Source organism: Biomphalaria glabrata, chromosome 16 (assembly GCF_947242115.1).
Source record: "Biomphalaria glabrata chromosome 16, xgBioGlab47.1, whole genome shotgun sequence".
Taxonomy (NCBI): domain Eukaryota; kingdom Metazoa; phylum Mollusca; class Gastropoda; family Planorbidae; genus Biomphalaria; species Biomphalaria glabrata.
In genome coordinates this window covers 5,537,600-5,555,834 of record NC_074726.1, presented here as the reverse complement: position 1 = coordinate 5,555,834, position 18,235 = coordinate 5,537,600, and the positions used below count along the sequence as shown (strand labels likewise).

Below are 18,235 nucleotides of genomic sequence, written 5' to 3'. Positions count from 1 at the left end.
TCACGTTGAATCTTCACACAATTATTCATTGACATAGACAGGACATGAATCAATACAAAAAAAAAAAACAATTATAAAATTAATAACTGGTATTTTATTTTTTTGTTTAATAGCAACAAAGGAAACCAATACTTCAGTATTCACATAAATGGCTAAATGTGTTGGGCATAGTCCCCTTAAATAGGTGTTAACGCTATTTCTCCCTCACGCATTCTCCGATCATGTTGATACATTAAACAATTATATATTGTACCTAACAAAACATAAATCACTAAAAAAAAGTACTCCATTAGTCAATTAATTATTGGTAATTTATTATTTTGTTTAATATCGAATAAGGGAAAGAACTTTCACATTATCGAAAGATATAGTTTTATGGACGAGTCCTTCCCATTTAGAATATCTTTTTTTATTTTGAAAGGATTTTTTAAAATGATTTTCTTGTTTGTGTAAATTTATTTTTCCTTATAAATGTTTTGTTTACTTAACATAAAGACCTTTTTTTTTCTTTCTTATAATAAAGTCTTACAATTTGCTAGTCCGCCATCCACATAGAAAATACGGAGGCCAGATAACAATATTGACATGACAGCTTTTACTTTAGCGTTGTAGATACCTGGTCGTTACAAGATGATGGCGCTAGACATTGAGACCCGCTGTCCGATCCAACGCCAAGTTCACTTTTGATTCGACATATTTTTTCACCTTCTTCGTTCAACAACCTTATTGCTGCTATTATTTGAAGTTACATGCCATTTCTTATTCATTATCTGCATAATTCAGAAACAATTGTTTTGAGAATTAAAACTCGGATCATCTTATCTTATATAATACAGACGTTACTTCAAAAAAGAAGATGATTACGTCCTACGCGTCATGCATTTAGTCATGCATATTAACCAATGACTTAAATTCAGCCAAGTCACTGGTTTTCCTGGCTAGCTCAGGCAACCCATTCAATGCTCTAATAGCACTAGGGAAGAAGTAGTATTTGTAGAAAATGTGTCCTAGCATATGAGACGAGGAATGTGCCTTTATCTTTGTGTCTTTCAGAGTATTTTATTAAATTTTGTTTTTGTATTTGAAGATTATGGTTCAGTGTTTTATCATTTAAACAATAGCTCAGAATGCACAACAAATGATAAAAATACCGTTGATTGGTTCACTTCATTGAATGTTCTTTATTATAAAAAAATAAACAAATTAATAAACTTTCATTTCATGCAAAAGGTAGATAATGAATATATTAAACAGTGAATTATTTTTATTTTTTTATTTATTTTTGCCTTTAATGCAACAAAGTTTTCAAATTTCAAGAAAATCGCTTGATTTGTATTTCCTTTGGTGTGATAGATGCTTCAGGAATAAGTGTTGGAGAACTATAAAGCATGCCGAACCTTGAGAAAATGTTTAAATATGTTTTTACTACTATAAAAAAAAACGGAGGCGGGGTGGCTGAGCGGTAAAGCCGTAGGTCCCAGGTTCGAATCCTCGTGAAGACTGGTATTTTAATTTCGGGATCTTTGGGCGTCTCTCGGTGCACCCAGCTCTAATGGGTACCTGACATTAGTTGGGGGAAAGTAAAGGCGGTTGGTCGTTGAGATGACCACATGACACCCTCGTAAAAAGAAGCAGATGACCTTTATATTATCTGCCCAATAGACCACAAAGTCTGAAGTAGGAATCTTACTTTTAACGTGAAAATCATGTAGCGTATATAAGTACTTAATATATATATATATATATATATATATATATATATATATATATATATATATATATATATATATATATATATATATATATTAAGTCAAAAGATGGCTCAATCATCAGTGATCGTACACTTCAAATGGAACGATGGGTAGAGGACTATGAAGAACTTTACCAGATTGAAAACGCCATCTCGCCAACTCTTTTGTCTAACTTCCCACCACCCTCTGTAAAGGAAATGAGCACAGCCATTGACATGCTTCCACACGGGAAAGCACCCGGAGGAGATGGTATTCCTGCAGAAGCCATTCAGACTGGAAAGCATGCCTTAATCAAGCCACTCCATTAACTGCTGAGTTTAAGGTGGGAACAAGGAATAGTCCTACAGGAATTAAAGGATGTAAACATAGTAACAATTTACAAAATATAAAGGTGACCTCTCGGATTCTAACAGCTGTAGAGACCTATCACTTCTTAGCATAGTTGAGAAGGATTATGCCAGAGTAATACTGAAGCGGCTGCAAATATTGGCAGAGTTTACACAGAATCGCAGTGTGGCTTTAGGGCCGGTAGATCCACAACTGATATGAGTTTCTCCCTGCGGCAGCTAGAGGGGAAAAGAAGAGAACAAAAGCAGTCCCTCTTTATAGCTTTTATTTACTTGACCAAGGCGTTTGATCTTGTCAGCGGAACCGGCTTGTTTGCGTATTAGAAAGAATCGGCTGTCCAAACAAATTACGGAAACTAGTGTAATCTTTCATGAAAATATGCAGTGTACCGTACAATTTGACAGTTCCGCCTCTAGGCCATTCTCCATCAAGAGCGGAGTAAAACAAGGATGTGTTGTGGCTCCAACACTATTCTATCAACAGAGAAGACTACGCTGGTTCGGTCATTCCACTCGCCTGCCAGATGGAAGAAACCCTAAAGACATCCTATACGTTGAGCTTGCAAAGGGAGTCAGACCCAAGGGCCACCCGAGACTAACCTACAGAGATGTCAGCAACCGAGACATGAGAGCCACGGGCATCGACCAAAGTATGTGGGAGGAGATATCCCAAGACCAGACAGCATGGAGACGTGTAGGTGCTAATTTAGAATTGGCTTGATCAGTCACTTTACATTTAGCCCCATCTCAAGACGTAACCAAAGCCAGTAACTTATCTAGACACATCCAATGTCTTCTGAGACAGAAGAAGGAGCCATATAACCCCCGAAATGAACCCCCCCCCATGGTTGGGGATCGGAATTTAGTGAATGATTTTTTGCTTTGATTATGTTTATTTTAGGTGAGATTTTAATACTAAACCATCACTTGCCCCAGCACAACCAATGAGGTTTTGATTTTAAAACCCCCTACCAGGGGAGCTCGAGTTTAAAAACCCCTACCAGGGGTTTTGAGTTTAAAACCCCCTACTAGAGGTTTTGAGTTTTAAACCCCCTACTTGGGGTTTTAGCAGTTAACTCCCCCTCTTCTATAAAACAAAACAAAAAAAATGCAAACGAAAATCCCCTAATTCCAAGAGCACAGTTAATGGAGATTTTGATTATAAAACCCCCTCTAAAATTTACGATGAACCCCCTCTTCAATATAGAAAAAAAATGCTAATTACTCACTCAAAATGTTATGAGCGTAGCTAAATGGGTTTTGACTTAGTTTTGAGTTTAAACCTCACTTCAGCGGGGTTTGAAGGTACAAAATACCTCTTTAATAATAAAATAAAAACAAAGCAAATTATACACTCACAATGTTAGGAGTGTAGTCAAAGGGGTTTGGAGTTTGAAGCTAAAAAGTACCTCTTCAATATAAATAAAAGCAAATTACTCACTCTAAAATCTATGAGCGTAGCCAGAGGGGTTTTGAGTTTAAACCCCCCGCCAGGGGAGTTTGAGGCTAAAAAATACATCTTCAGTGTAAGAAAAAAAGCAAATTACGCACTCAAAATGCTATAAGCGTTGCCAAAAAGGGGTTTTGAGTTTAAACCCCCATTCAGAGGGGTTTGATGCTAAAAAATACCTCTTCAATTTAAAAAAAAACTAAAATTATTTGAGCGTAGCCAATCCAATCGGGGATTTTGAGTTTAAACCCCTCTTCTACAGATGGCTTTTTTTTTTTTAAAGTTTAAAACCCCTCCAGATGGTTTTGAGTCTAAGATCCCCCTACAGAGCATTTTGAGGTGGAAAACCCCCAACAGATGATTTCGACGATAAAACTTCTCTTTTCGATATAAAATCTAAAGCAAACTACAGTCACTTAATTCCAAGAGCGTATTCAAGAGAGGTTACACATTTTTACCAGTGGCAGGGCTCCATTAATAAAGTGTAGTGAATAGTCATCTGTCGAAATTGAAAAACACTAAATGTGGGTCAACAAAGATGACTAGGAGATTTTAGGAGTCAGTTATAGAGATCGAGTCTAAATCAAGGAAATCCTATGCCGAACTGGGAGTCGACCCTTTAGTAAGATTGTGAGAGAGCGACGCCTGACATTTGCGGGACATGTTTCCGACAAAATGAATTACGCATAAGAATAGTTGCAATGATATCCTAGTACAACTTGACGCCACTCATTCATTGAGGTCCTCATGGCAGGTGGGAAGAGGCTTCAGACATTACCAGTGACAGATTTTTATGGAAACAGCTTGACGTCAAATGCTCCGAACGGTGCGGGAGGGTCTAAGTCAATAAGAATAGCACATTAGGGTTTTGAAATAAAACTTTTTAATAGCAGGAAAATGCACTATAGATACCTCAGAATATGCATTTTGTTGGCTTTCAATATCAGAAATAGCACTTGGCGGCGGGGCTTCGCCCCGCGCTGGGGGAGCTTCTAGCGCTATTTCTGATATTGAAAGCCAACAAAATGCATATTCTATATTCTATATATATATATATGATTTACACTAATTAATAAATAATGCGGCTAATTGAGCCAATATATTGCAAACCAAAGAACTTTATTAACACAAGATTACTCTTTAGATTTTATAATTGAAAATGAAAACCAAATGAATGACCTCAATATACCGTTTAAGAATATTACAGTTGTTTTTTCTTTATATTAAGAAGTAGTTACATTGTAGGATTTAGACAAATGTCTCTTGACTTGCCACTGTTTCTTTCTGCCGAATTTTCGAATAAAGTTGACATTTGAGGCCTTGTAAATGATTAAGTATCGTTGTAGATAAATGTGACGATGTATTCAACTCGTCCATTACAGTTCTTTCATACAACTCCAACTCTCGTAAAATGTTATTCAATTCTTGTAACAGTTCTTCGTTATTGCCTTTGTACTGATCCTCGGCAGCTGCTATTTTTGATCTCAGTCTCTGAACGGACTCTACTGTATTTTTTCTGAGTTTAGGCATGGCTAGTTCTTTTTCGAAAGCTTTTCGAAAATTTTCTGCTTTCGTAAAGTCAGCGTATCGGTACTTTAAAGTGATTTTGGTAAAATCTAACAGTTTTTGAACTTGTGAAGTCCTTATTTTATTTTCTGTAAATTTGTTATCAAATAAAACACATCTATAACCACATTCTTGTAATAAATCACCTAATTCCCCTTCCTGCTTAATGCTCCATTCAAAAAATCTGGAAAAAAAAGGTCCACATTTGGCGCTTTCTTGAAACTCATCTCCGTGGGTAAAAACACAAATGACGTTATTTTTAAAAACGCCATTTCCTAGAGTTGACTTTAAAAGTTTAACTGTTTTAAGTTCTTGCCTAGTAAACCTTTGACCGTAGCGAATAACAAATACCACTGCGTCGAATCCGTCTTCTACCTTACAAAAAGATTCTTCTAGATATGCTTGAACTGTGTCGACATACTGCTGGTCAGTGTTGTCTGTGTCTACACCTGGTACATCCACTATATGGATTAGAGCATCATTGAAAATTGTTGAGCCTTTCAAGACGCTATTCTCCTCAGAGCTGCAGTTGCTTGAGGATTGAAATGTTTTCTTGCCAGTGATTGTGTTCCCTGTTGAGCTGACTCCGTTGCCTGAAGTTCCTATCAATAACAGATTTAAACTTTGACATGGGCGAGACTCGTAGGTGGCAATCTATTATGAATAGAAAAATGTGTATTTATGAAAACCTCAATCAATCAATCAATCAATCAATCAAACGATCTATCTATCTACTATTATTCTATCTACCTATCTATCTACCTATCTATCTATATATCTATTTATCTATCTATCTAATCTATGTTATCTATCTATACTTTTAATTTCTGGAGACAAAAAATGTCAAAAATCAATGGTTATACTATTGAAATTCGAAATACTTACCATACAAGGATGGAAGTGTTCCTTTATTTCAGCCATCCCATTAGAATTCCTACTTTGATTTAACCTGAAAAAAAAAAAAGATTTAACAAACATTACTAAGGAAATGGCACGCTATCTACGATAATCTTATCTTATTCTTATCTAACTAATGACAGACCTTCTTTCCTACACTTGTCGACGTGTTGCTAATCTATTTAAGCATGTACATTTGAAACTTGAGCTCTGCATAGTAATCAATTTAAAGACAATGTATCGTATAAAACAGTGTTTCCAAGACTTTTTTATCGTATAGAACAGTGTTTCCCAAACTTTCGACGAAAGTGCACCTTTTTATAATTTTTGTAACGCTGAGTACTCCTCGCCCTGCATCTATGAGAATAGTGAACATAATAAATGAGTATTTTTTTAAATCAGCATAGTTAACGAGATGCATCGCGTACCCCCTACAAAGTCTTCCCGTACCACTGACTGGTAGGCGTACCTCACTTTGGGAAACACTGGTAAAGAATTAATAGGTCACCATTGTGTCTTATTTAGCCTTTTTTGTAAAACATGAAGTTGGTGGGAGCCTTGAAGAGTACCCGAGCTTCGACAGAATCCTCCAATAAACCGTCTTTTCATTATATTGCCATTAAGATAATCATTCTTTTCTTTTAACTGGTAACACTCTTTCCTTTAGTAAACATTAAATGATTATTGTGGCCAGTACATCATGTCTTAGATAGTCAGTAGTTTTATTGTTTATGCGTGTTGTGCCCGATTCTTTGGAGTAGGCGCAAAAGAAACTTGTGTATCAAGGACCTAACACCGTAGAAGTTCTATCTTCATTTAGAACAGAGCATGTTGTTCTTTTATATTGCAATTTCGGCAGATATTTCAATAGAGCGGATAACAGAGCTTCAAGGGCCATATTTGTACGCTAATTTATATCAACTTTTTTTAGTGCATGATAATCATGGAAAATAAGGGCTAAATGCCTAACACTCATATAGCATTAAGTCGCAAACTTTTACTAAGATGCAATAAAATGAAGGGGTGCAAGACGGAGCCTCGGGACAGAGCATTATTCTGCCATTTGGAACTTTAGAAATTCTTTCTCCTGGCGTCTATTTCTTCTAGTAAGAAAAGCGGATGCCAAATAAAGATTTAAAAAAAGTTTCAGAGACGTTCGAGGCAGTTTGTAATGGACGATATTTACATAATTATCATTTTTTTTTAAAGAAAGACGTCATGTGATGCGATCGTTTTTGTAGTATGCGTGGTCTAGAGGCTAGGTATGCTTGAACTTGGCCTTGCTTGGCTACCTACGAAAGAAGCTCGAGGTTCGACACCCGACACGAGCAGAGTTGGGTTTACTGAGAACCTAAAGGCAGCACAGAAAAATCTTTTCCCAGATACCACTCCCCCCCCCTCCACTGGTCCACAAATGAGATTGGACCATAGCGCTCTGAGCATGCTATAAGCATGAAAGTAGCGCTATATAAAGGCTATAATAATAATAAAAAAAATAACACGAAAGAGCTGAACATAAAGATGGTCAATTCCATGCTGGAGACTGTTAGGTTTGAGAATCATTTCGACGTGTGAAAATGTCTTTTTTAAATGGTCGTTTTAAATCCTTTTTTTTTTCGACGAAAAAACAGGAAGAACGGAGATACTTTAAATTTAAAACAACTTAACTTTAGTTAGTAAAGTAAAAAAAAAATACAAAAAAGTTTCCCTTTTAGACCTTGCGATCTATGGCGCTAATGACGTAAATGTCATCTGTTTCTGTGGCCCACGGTCAACGAAGATGTCCTGTGGCCAGCACAACGACCAACCGCCTTTACTTTTACCCAACTAATGTCAGGTACCCATTTGTGCTGGGTGGACTAAAGATCACAAGAGTAAAATCCCAGTCTTCACCAGGATTCAAACCCGGAACCCTTGGTTCAGAAGCTTTACCACTCAGCCACCGCGCCTCGCTTAATGTAATGATATAATAAATTTAACATTGATCATATTATAGATTTACTTGATAAGTTATTAATATTGATTTAAAACTACAATTTGCATTAAACATTTTTCTCATTGAAATACATGTACGATCAACTTTGTTCCGCTTGATCAATACTTTGCTTCAGGGGGTGGGAGTGGCTGCTAACGTAAAAATGACAAGCCTGCATTCATCATTAAACTTTGGAATAAAAAACAATGCTTATTATTTGAAATATTTTTCGCTAACATCAAATAATAATATTTAAATTTAGAAAACTATTTATATTACTAAAAAGAATTAAATAATTATGAAAACACCTAACAACGCGTTGCTTGGGAGCCTGTTAGGCATATTCTAATAAATTTTTAAAACACTTCAATACGAATAAAGTTAATTAGATATACCTACCTTCGTAGATGGAAGTTGATTAAGGATTGCGGATTCTTGTATAAAAGAAGGTCATTACGGTCCTTCTTTTTTTCTTATAGCTATTAGTAAGTTACTTAAGCTTTATTATCACACATCACATCATTTCCAAGTTACCGAAATAGCATGCAATTCATATGTTACGAATTACAATTGTTATCTATCCACATATGGTTATTATAGAGCAAGCAGTTATAAAGTAGGACAAATAACTAATAGCTGCAATAGTACTCTTTACAAGTTAAGAGACCTAGGTTCGCTTGTGAAAGTGTCTTTGTGTGCAGCCGATTATGTATATGAATTAGAGATGGGAATCGAACCCAACTTTTAAAGTTCGGGTTCGGTTCGGTTCCGTCAGATTTAAGTTCGAGTTCGGTTCGGTTCGATGACGAGTATAGTTCGGGTTCGGTTCGGTTCGGTCAGGTCTAAAGTTCGGGTTCGGCTCGGTTCGATGTTATGAAATTATGTAATAGCAAAATTAAGTTATAAGGTTTAATACAATTTATCAGATAAAACACTTTAAGTTTAATTTTTACATAAAACTAATACTTTGCAACATATTATAGGCCTGTGGGCAATACTTTTTCCAAAATAATGTAATGGAAATAGAATTGAAGATGCTGCAGGTTTTCGCTCAAGTCGGCAAGTGGTTTAATTCTGGGCATGACTCGGCGCTTAGCGTATTCTAACCTTTTTCTCTTAGTAAGAAGAGATATTTTTTTAAAAGGCTAATATCGATGTGCTTTCTTTCAGAACGCACTATTCATCATAATAAAAAAACAAATATTCTTCGTGTAAAGACGTCTCTATCGAGGATTTTTTTTTCACACATAAGTCGTCACTATAATAAATTGCAATATACGGAAGAAATTCGACTATTCTGAGACAAAAAATGCAGAAGAATCTCAATAGCAGAGATGTTTTAAAATGTTTTCTTCAAAACGTTTTGACCCATTTGTGCATACGCGCCTCGCAAAAGCAGTCTACAGTTGACAAGGTCTTATTAGAAGATAAAATGACATCTCCTACTTAATATATTTTAATTTTTAAACATGTAATTATACTAATATTCAGATAAGTTAAACTGAAAATAAAACTTTTTTTCGACGCCCCCTCTCCTTGTTAGTTGGTCGTTGGTTTGTCGCTTAGAAACAGCTAGTACAATTGAACCAATAAAGACGTTTTATATTTTTACCGGTAAGGATAGTATAGAGGGACTTTTTATGGTCCGTCAGTTACGCTGGACAGGGCACGTATCCCGTATGGGAGACGAACTTATGCCAAAGACAGTCTTATTTTTTTTTTTTTGTGAGCTAAAGGGTGGCCGCCATAACAGAGGCGCCCCACGGAAACGCTTCAAAGACCAGCTTAGGAGTCAACTTTGCTTAGCTGACATAGAAGAGAGCACCTGGTTACATGCGGCCTCAGAACGAGTCAGTTGGAGTTCACTCCCGAAGGCCGCGGGATACACATTTGAGACCAAAAGAAAATCCGCTGCCGAGGACAAACGCAGACGCGAAAAGAAAAACTAAATGGACCACCTGCAGACAGTGGTTATGCTTGCCCTGGATGTGGCAAAATATGTAGGTCACATCTGGGACTGCGCAGCCATGGGAAAAACTGCATTCCTCACTAATCTTCGGACTCGAAGACAAGCCTTATAATAACATATAAACTTAATAAACTTTAAAATAAAGTTCTTATGTGAACAACTCAATATAGCCTGTTATTACATTATATTTAACTTTTGATAGAGATGTAATATTAATTAAATATACTGATATTTAAACGAAATCTAGGTCTCAAGATTGTCTGCTGTTTCACATTTGCATTACGCTAATTTCATCATACTCAGTGCATAAACTCAAATCAGTCGCTTAACCTCTTCTTATCGCCACCAGACAACACACACACACACTCTATGACACCCCTTTTTGTCAGGAAGTTGCGTCTCCCCATCCCCCAATTCAAGGTACTCGCCATCCCCACCCACGGGGGAGGACCCAAAGTTTGAGAAACGCTACATTAAAAATACTGATGATCAATAATGCAAAACAAAATAATAGTAAAAATATTCAGGGGCGTTGCTAGGAATTTTTCATCTTTTGGGGGCCCGGGAGGGGCTGGACCTCTTTGGGGGCCCCTGCATTTTGCGTAATATTGAATATTGTAAAAAACACTCATTTGGGGCCCCCCTCAAGTTGGGGCCCGGGGAGATTTTCCATTTCTCCCCCTCCTCCCCCACCCTTGCTACGCCACTAATAATATTCCAATATGGAATACTTCACAATTTTGTAAAAATAATTCACTTAATAGAAGATAATTAAAATGTATTTTAAACTAGAACACAAGTGAACTTATTGTAGATTTATATCTACACTCTATAATCAGCAAAAAAATATTCTACTCTCAACTAATAGCCATCTCAAATAAAAGTGACAATATTTTAATGTTGACTTTCTACTTACTAGGAACTAGAGTCTACATCTAGATCTAATTAGAGGGCGCCTACTCAACTCAAAACCAATATTGCAAACAGCCCGCGAAAATTCAAGGCCAGGGGGGAGTCGGCACATACGGAAAAACCCAATGGCGCGCCGCTTTTTTTTTTTTTTTTTAAAGTTTTCAAAATACCCCCCCCCCCTTTTTTTCCCAAGTTTTCAAAGTGTAATGGAATCATTAGGATTTAAATAAAATATTTAAGTAATTTTTTTTTTAAACCAAAAATTTAAAAAAAAAAGGATGTACAAATTGCAAAATTAGTTCGGTTAAGATAAGGAGGGTTCGTTCGGTTCGGTTCGTACCAAGCAGTTTCAAAGTTCGGGTTCGGTTCGGTTCGGTCATAAGTGAGGTTCGAGTTCGGTTCGTTCGGTTCGGGTTCGGTTCGTTTCCCATCTCTAATATGAATGTGTGCGTATATGTATGCGTGATTTTAATAATGCTGTGATGTTAGTTGTTTTTTTTTTTTAATTTATTTTGGTCTTTTATGTAAATTAAATTTCCTCTAAGTGGACATTTATTTGATTATTGTTTTTTAGTTACGATGCTTTGTTTTCTATCAAAAATAGTCGAGTTCTGTGTACGTCTTGACAGAGTTGTAGGCCTAATGATAACCTAAGGACACCTAGATAGTGAGAAACTAATAGAGTTTCTATATAGCTAAAATTTTGCATTAATATTTAATTATTAATGTAAAAAAAAAACCACTTATTTTGGGGGCCCCCTTCAAGTTGCGGCCCGGGTGTATTTTCCAATTCCCCCCCTCCTCCCCCACCCTAGCTACGCCCTTGTTCCAAGGACTATTATCAGTGATAATCTGTCTGCCATTCATGTTTATATTACTAGCATCTAATATAAACTATAGAAATCAAATCGCACTTTCACCTGCGTCTGACCTAGTTTTGTATCGGCTGATTGACTAATTTTTTTTTTCTCCAGTGCCTCGTGAACGCGCTTTTCACAAGGTCACGGCTGAATTGGTCCTTGACCTGGGCCGGCCTTAGGAAATTGGAGGCTCTAGGCAAAGTGAATTAGATGACCATTGACTATAGAGAAACAAAGGCCTGTCTTACAATGCCCAAGCGGATAATAAAGTAAGTTCCCCTTTCAGATGTTGAGATCTATAGGGCAGATAATGTAAAGGTCATCTGTTTCTGTGGCCTACGGTTAACAAAGGTGTCATGTGGCCAGCACAACGACCAACCGCCTTTACTTTTCCCTAACTAATATCAGGTACCCATTAGAGCTGGGTGGACTCAGAGGCGCCCGAAGATCCCGAAATTAAAAATTCCAGTCTTCACCAGGATTCGAACCCCAAGCGCTTTACCACTCAGCCACCGCGCCTCTCCCAAGCGGATAGATCTCAACTAATTAGAAGGACGATACTCTATGTCACGGCTTTTTAGATAATTTAGATACAGTTTATTTTGTAAAATACTGTACACATCGTGTTCCCAAGTTTTAAATTAAATGTTTCTGTATTTAAATTGATAGGATTTTCTTCATTGAATCTAGACAGATACACCACATAGAATCCCCGCAAGTCACAGAAGTTCATCTAATCAGCTGACGTCTTCAAGAAAGATCTCATATATTAGCACCTCACTCAGCACCTTAGATGAATTAGCACTACTTATCATCTTTAACTTTAATAGGAGCCGAAGCACAATCAAAACAAGAATAACACTGTGCTATACATTCAACATCAATCTATTTCAAATAACTCTGTGACACAAATGTTATTAATTCAAAGTCTGTAATGGAGTTTCAACTAAAGACTTTTGGCTACAAAAAATACTCTTTTTTTTTTCCCCCACTCAGACACATTACTATTGGAAGTAAGGAACTTGCAGTTGGACCATTTGGAATTAAAGTACATATTTTATTTCTTACACAGATCTAAAAATGTCTTTTAAATATCATTAGCCTGCCATTTAGAAATGTATTTGACTACTGACAACTTGGCAACATCGTCATCTAATAACCAACATTTCCACAACTTGGCAACATCGTCATCTAATAACCAACATTTCCACAACTTGGCAACATCGTCATCTAATAACCAACATTTCCACAACTTGGCAACATCGTCATCTAATAACCAACATTTCCACAACTTGGCAACATCGTGAGCTATAGCCAACATTTCCACAACTTGGCAACATCGTGATCTAATAACCAACATTTCCACAACTTGGCAACATCGTCATCTAATAACCAACATTTCCACAACTTGGCAACATCGTCATCTAATAACCAACATTTCCACAACTTGGCAACATCGTCATCTAATAACCAACATTTCCACAACTTGGCAACATCGTGAGCTATAGCCAACATTTCCACAACTTGGCAACATCGTCATCTAATAACCAACATTTCCACAACTTGGCAACATCGTCATCTAATAACCAACATTTCCACAACTTGGCAACATCGTCATCTAATAACCCACATTTCCACAACTTGGCAACATCGTCATCTAATAACCAACATTTCCACAACTTGGCAACATCGTCATCTAATAACCAACATTTCCACAACTTGGCAACATCGTCATCTAATAACCAACATTTCCACAACTTGGCAACATCGTCATCTAATAACCAACATTTCCACAACTTGGCAACATCGTCATCTAATAACCAACATTTCCACAACTTGGCAACATCGTCATCTAATAACCAACATTTCCACAACTTGGCAACATCGTCATCTAATAACCAACATTTCCACAACTTGGCAACATCGTCATCTAATAACCAACATTTCCACAACTTGGCAACATCGTGAGCTATAGCCAACATTTCCACAACTTGGCAACATCGTCATCTAATAACCAACATTTCCACAACTTGGCAACATCGTCATCTAATAACCAACATTTCCACAACTTGGCAACATCGTCATCTAATAACCCACATTTCCACAACTTGGCAACATCGTCATCTAATAACCAACATTTCCACAACTTGGCAACATCGTCATCTAATAACCAACATTTCCACAACTTGGCAACATCGTGAGCTATAGCCAACATTTCCACAACTTGGCAACATCGTCATCTAATAACCAACATTTCCACAACTTGGCAACATCGTCATCTAATAACCAACATTTCCACAACTTGGCAACATCGTCATCTAATAACCAACATTTCCACAACTTGGCAACATCGTCATCTAATAACCAACATTTCCACAACTTGGCAACATCGTCATCTAATAACCCACATTTCCACAACTTGGCAACATCGTCATCTAATAACCAACATTTCCACAACTTGGCAACATCGTGAGCTATAGCCAACATTTCCACAACTTGGCAACATCGTCATCTAATAACCAACATTTCCACAACTTGGCAACATCGTCATCTAATAACCAACATTTCCACAACTTGGCAACATCGTCATCTAATAACCCACATTTCCACAACTTGGCAACATCGTCATCTAATAACCAACATTTCCACAACTTGGCAACATCGTCATCTAATAACCAACATTTCCACAACTTGGCAACATCGTCTTCTAATAACCAACATTTCCACAACTTGGCAACATCGTCATCTAATAACCCACATTTCCACAACTTGGCAACATCGTCATCTAATAACCAACATTTCCACAACTTGGCAACATCGTCATCTAATAACCCACATTTCCACAACTTGGCAACATCGTCATCTAATAACCAACATTTCCACAACTTGGCAACATCGTCATCTAATAACCCACATTTCCACAACTTGGCAACATCGTCATCTAATAACCCACATTTCCACAACTTGGCAACATCGTCATCTAATAACCAACATTTCCACAACTTGGCAACATCGTGAGCTATAGCCAACATTTCCACAACTTGGCAACATCGTCATCTAATAACCAACATTTCCACAACTTGGCAACATCGTCATCTAATAACCCACATTTCCACAACTTGGCAACATCGTCATCTAATAACCAACATTTCCACAACTTGGCAACATCGTCATCTAATAACCAACATTTCCACAACTTGGCAACATCGTCATCTAATAACCCACATTTCCACAACTTGGCAACATCGTCATCTAATAACCCACATTTCCACAACTTGGCAACATCGTCATCTAATAACCCACATTTCCACAACTTGGCTGTAAATACTCAAAAAAAGATATGAGTACAGTATAAGATGCTACAGCTACACACATGCTTTTATTACATAAAAAAACAACAACAACTTGTGTAACAATAAATAATATTGTTTTAAGTATATTTATTTCCACTGGGAAACTATACTTAAAAATATTTTTAAATAAGCATCATAAAAATATAATCCATATTGATAATACCTCCACATACAAATACAGCTGTAAAGTCTTTTCCACAACAAGAATTAAGTTTAATAATTAAAATACACATACGTTTAGCAAATTATGCTTTTAAACTAAGTGAATCATAAGTCTATACATCAAGGATTAAGTTGCGACCATTTAACTTCAGAAATGTTTTTATAAGAAAAAATGCAAATACTTTTTAAAAAATATATATTTCTGCAATCATTCAAAAGATTTAGAAATATCAAAGGAAAACAAGAAAGAGTACATACAAATGTGAATTTAAATTTGATATCTAAACATCAATGCTACATTTATTTTACTCTTCATGGTAAGTTAAATAACTGTCTCAGCCATTTCCTTTCAGGTCCCAAATGTAACTATATTTCTTTTCAAAAAACCTAAAGAACTCACGGTCTCAACAAGCCTTTATCCGAAATCATTGCATATCATACTCTCCACGTCCAGACATTAACCCATTCTTTGCGACTTAGCCCAAACACACACACACACTTTTACCCATCAACATCAATATGTCATGATAGTTTTATATACAAACAGTATGTTTACTATCATCTGCAGATCGTGATTATAATACAATGTATTCATATAGTTATATATACAGCAGTAAATACGCAGTTGCAACATTTGCTTAACATAGTGTACATATATATATATATAGGTAGGTAAGAAATATACCCATGTTGTAATATAAAAATATTACAAATATTTAAAGCAATGATTCTCAACCTTTTTAGTTCCGCGAGCCATGGTTAATGGGGTTGCGACTTGTCTGATGAAAAAAAAAAGATCTGTTAGCGAAGAAGTTATTTTAATTTTATACAATTTTCATTTTTCTACTGACCTCGTTCTGTCATCTCGGGTAGATCATTGCTTCTAGAATTCACTCGAAAATAATGTGTTTAAAGGGAATGAACTGATATAGCACAAGAAAATAGATGCATATAGTGTCGTATTCCGTTATATATGCCATTATTGTTTTTTAATGAAAGCAGTATTAATTTAGTGATGTTCATTTTTTTTTTTACTTTCATGTTTAAACCTACAATAGTACCAAGTCAAAATTGCCGAGACACAGTAAATCATTAGTGATATTATTATTGCTGATTGCTTTCCATCCAAAGACATAAAGATTGATATGCGGTATTGAATGTGGAGAATGATGATACGAAAATGTACATGATAATTTCTTTTACATTTGAAAAAATAAACACATTAACATAAATTAGTTAGTAAAAAAAAAATATCTGGAGAAATTGTTTATAGCAAGCCAACACTGTACTACACCCCAATCACCGCATGGCTGCCTGGTAGTGCGGTATGCCCGCTAGACTGTCGTTCGGTTGTCTCGGCGGTCCCGGGTTCAAACCCTGCCCGCTCCCATCCCCGTCGTCCTGCTAAAGGTTTGGACTAGAAAGTAGATTATCTTCAACTCTGAAGTAACATCTGAAACTTGTAAAACATTTTAAAAAGAACATCCGACACATGTAAAACATTTTACAAGGAACATCCGACACAGGTAAAACATTTTACAAGGAACATCCGACACAGGTAAAACATTTTACAAGGAACATCCGACACAGGTAAAACATTTTACAAGGAACATCCGACACAGGTAAAACATTTTACGAGGAACATATGACACAGATAAAACATTTTACAGGGAACATATGACACAGGTAAAACATTTTACAAGGAACATCCGACACAGGTAAAACATTTTACAAGGAACACCCGACACAGGTAAAACATTTTACAAGGAACATCCGACGCATGTAAGACATCTGACAAACAATCCATTGTTTTATCGTTGAACTTCACAGACTGGCGCTTATATAAAGCGAAGAAAGAAAGCCATGTTGTAGGTATGGTGCATAAACAAACACATTTTACAGTAATATTGTGCCCAACACGCAGCGTAATTATTCAAAGTATTTTTAGACTTTCTTAGACCTATGTCCTCCCAAGTCTCTCGCACAGAGCGGGGTGATATGCCTGAAACTTGTGGATTGTGTGTGAGAGAGAGACCAAAACCGCTCTGCTACGGCTCGACCACCTAACACAGGGGCTCGAACTTAAATCCCGACTATGGCAGAGTTGTGTTTGACGAGCACCTAAATATATAATCATTTTGTGTCTGCGAATCTCAATTTTGAGCAAACGTAAATGGAAATGAATCCTTATATAAATCCTTAAATAAACCAATAGAGGTTTAGAAACATTTTGCGCTTGTCTTGTGTATACAATAATTATAAGATTTTTTAATACACAGGCATCATTGTCATTTCATAAACTAGCTTCTATTCTAAATATTTAAAAAGAAGGAATTGTCTTTTTAATAAAGTCCTTTCTTTTTAAGTTTCTTGAACTTGATATTTACGCATGAACTCTACTTGAACTTGTATAAAGCTTGGTCTATTCTGAACTGAAAAGTCACAGCAGGAATACATGATTTCATAATACGATTCTGGAATATCTTTCAAAGGTAAATTGGTTGGTCTGGATAATTTCTCTCCTTTCTTAATCAATTCTTTGACCTCATCATTAGAGTATCCTGTATAAAAATATTTTTTAAAGTAAAAGTCATTAATATATGAATAAATGTTTGCTATAAAAGGTTTAAATGTTTTAAACAGTTTCTTTCGTCTCGTAATGGAGTATCTATCTACCTGTGTAAGGTTCTCGTCCAAATGTGATTAACTCATACATGACTATACCAAATGACCAGACGTCGGATTTAAGGCTGAACTGGTCGCTTAATAATCCCTCTGGAGCTGTCCATCTAATAGGAAACCTGTCTAAGTTTTATAATAAATAGATGAATAGATAGATATAGATATATATATCGATATAGATAGACAGTGCTTTTTGTGACGGTACGCACCGGTACGGCGTGCTGGCACCTTTTACAATGTGTGGAAAAATTATTAATTTTCTTGAATGTAAACGTTTATTATTAATCTATTAGTATTTAAAAGTTAGGCAA

The 18,235-nt window shown here is 36.2% G+C and overlaps 2 protein-coding genes across 6 annotated transcripts in view; both read right to left on the bottom strand.

Moving 5' to 3' along the window:
- Positions 1 to 85: 85 nt before the first annotated feature.
- Positions 86 to 8,659, bottom strand: LOC106050169 (uncharacterized). Of its 2 annotated transcripts, none has more exons than XM_056014099.1 (3): positions 8,382 to 8,659; positions 6,000 to 6,063; positions 86 to 5,768 (listed from the first exon to the last, which is right to left on the bottom strand). In XM_056014099.1, exons 2-3 carry the CDS (start codon positions 6,033 to 6,035, stop codon positions 4,797 to 4,799), a joined length of 1,008 nt encoding a protein of 335 aa, XP_055870074.1. In that variant the 5' UTR covers positions 6,036 to 6,063; positions 8,382 to 8,659; the 3' UTR covers positions 86 to 4,796. The 2 variants fall into 2 exon arrangements, with proteins under 2 accessions (XP_055870074.1, XP_013060569.2); XM_013205115.2 differs by having other exon boundaries at positions 8,386 to 8,659.
- A 6,525-nt stretch (positions 8,660 to 15,184) lies between these two features.
- Positions 15,185 to 18,235, bottom strand: part of LOC106050182 (uncharacterized) — a 40,230-nt gene continuing 37,179 nt past the window's right edge. For 3 of the 4 annotated variants that reach the window (XM_056014601.1, XM_056014602.1, XM_056014600.1), the window contains exons 21-22: positions 17,919 to 18,047; positions 15,185 to 17,803 (exon numbers count right to left, since the gene is read on the bottom strand). In XM_056014601.1, the coding sequence (XP_055870576.1) occupies positions 17,604 to 17,803; positions 17,919 to 18,047 (329 nt within the window). In that variant the 3' untranslated portion in view covers positions 15,185 to 17,603. The remainder of the gene's footprint in view (positions 17,804 to 17,918; positions 18,048 to 18,235) is intronic. The other variant, XR_008775447.1, reaches the window with a different exon arrangement.

Bases quoted from the DNA above. Each gene is read 5' to 3' on its own strand.
- LOC106050169 (XM_056014099.1), bottom strand. From the start codon at position 6,035: ATGGCTGAAATAAAGGAACACTTCCATCCTTGTATG. The intron at 5,769-5,999 runs GTAAGTATTTCG...TATTCATAATAG, and splicing joins AACACTTCCATCCTTGTATG to ATTGCCACCTACGAGTCTCG.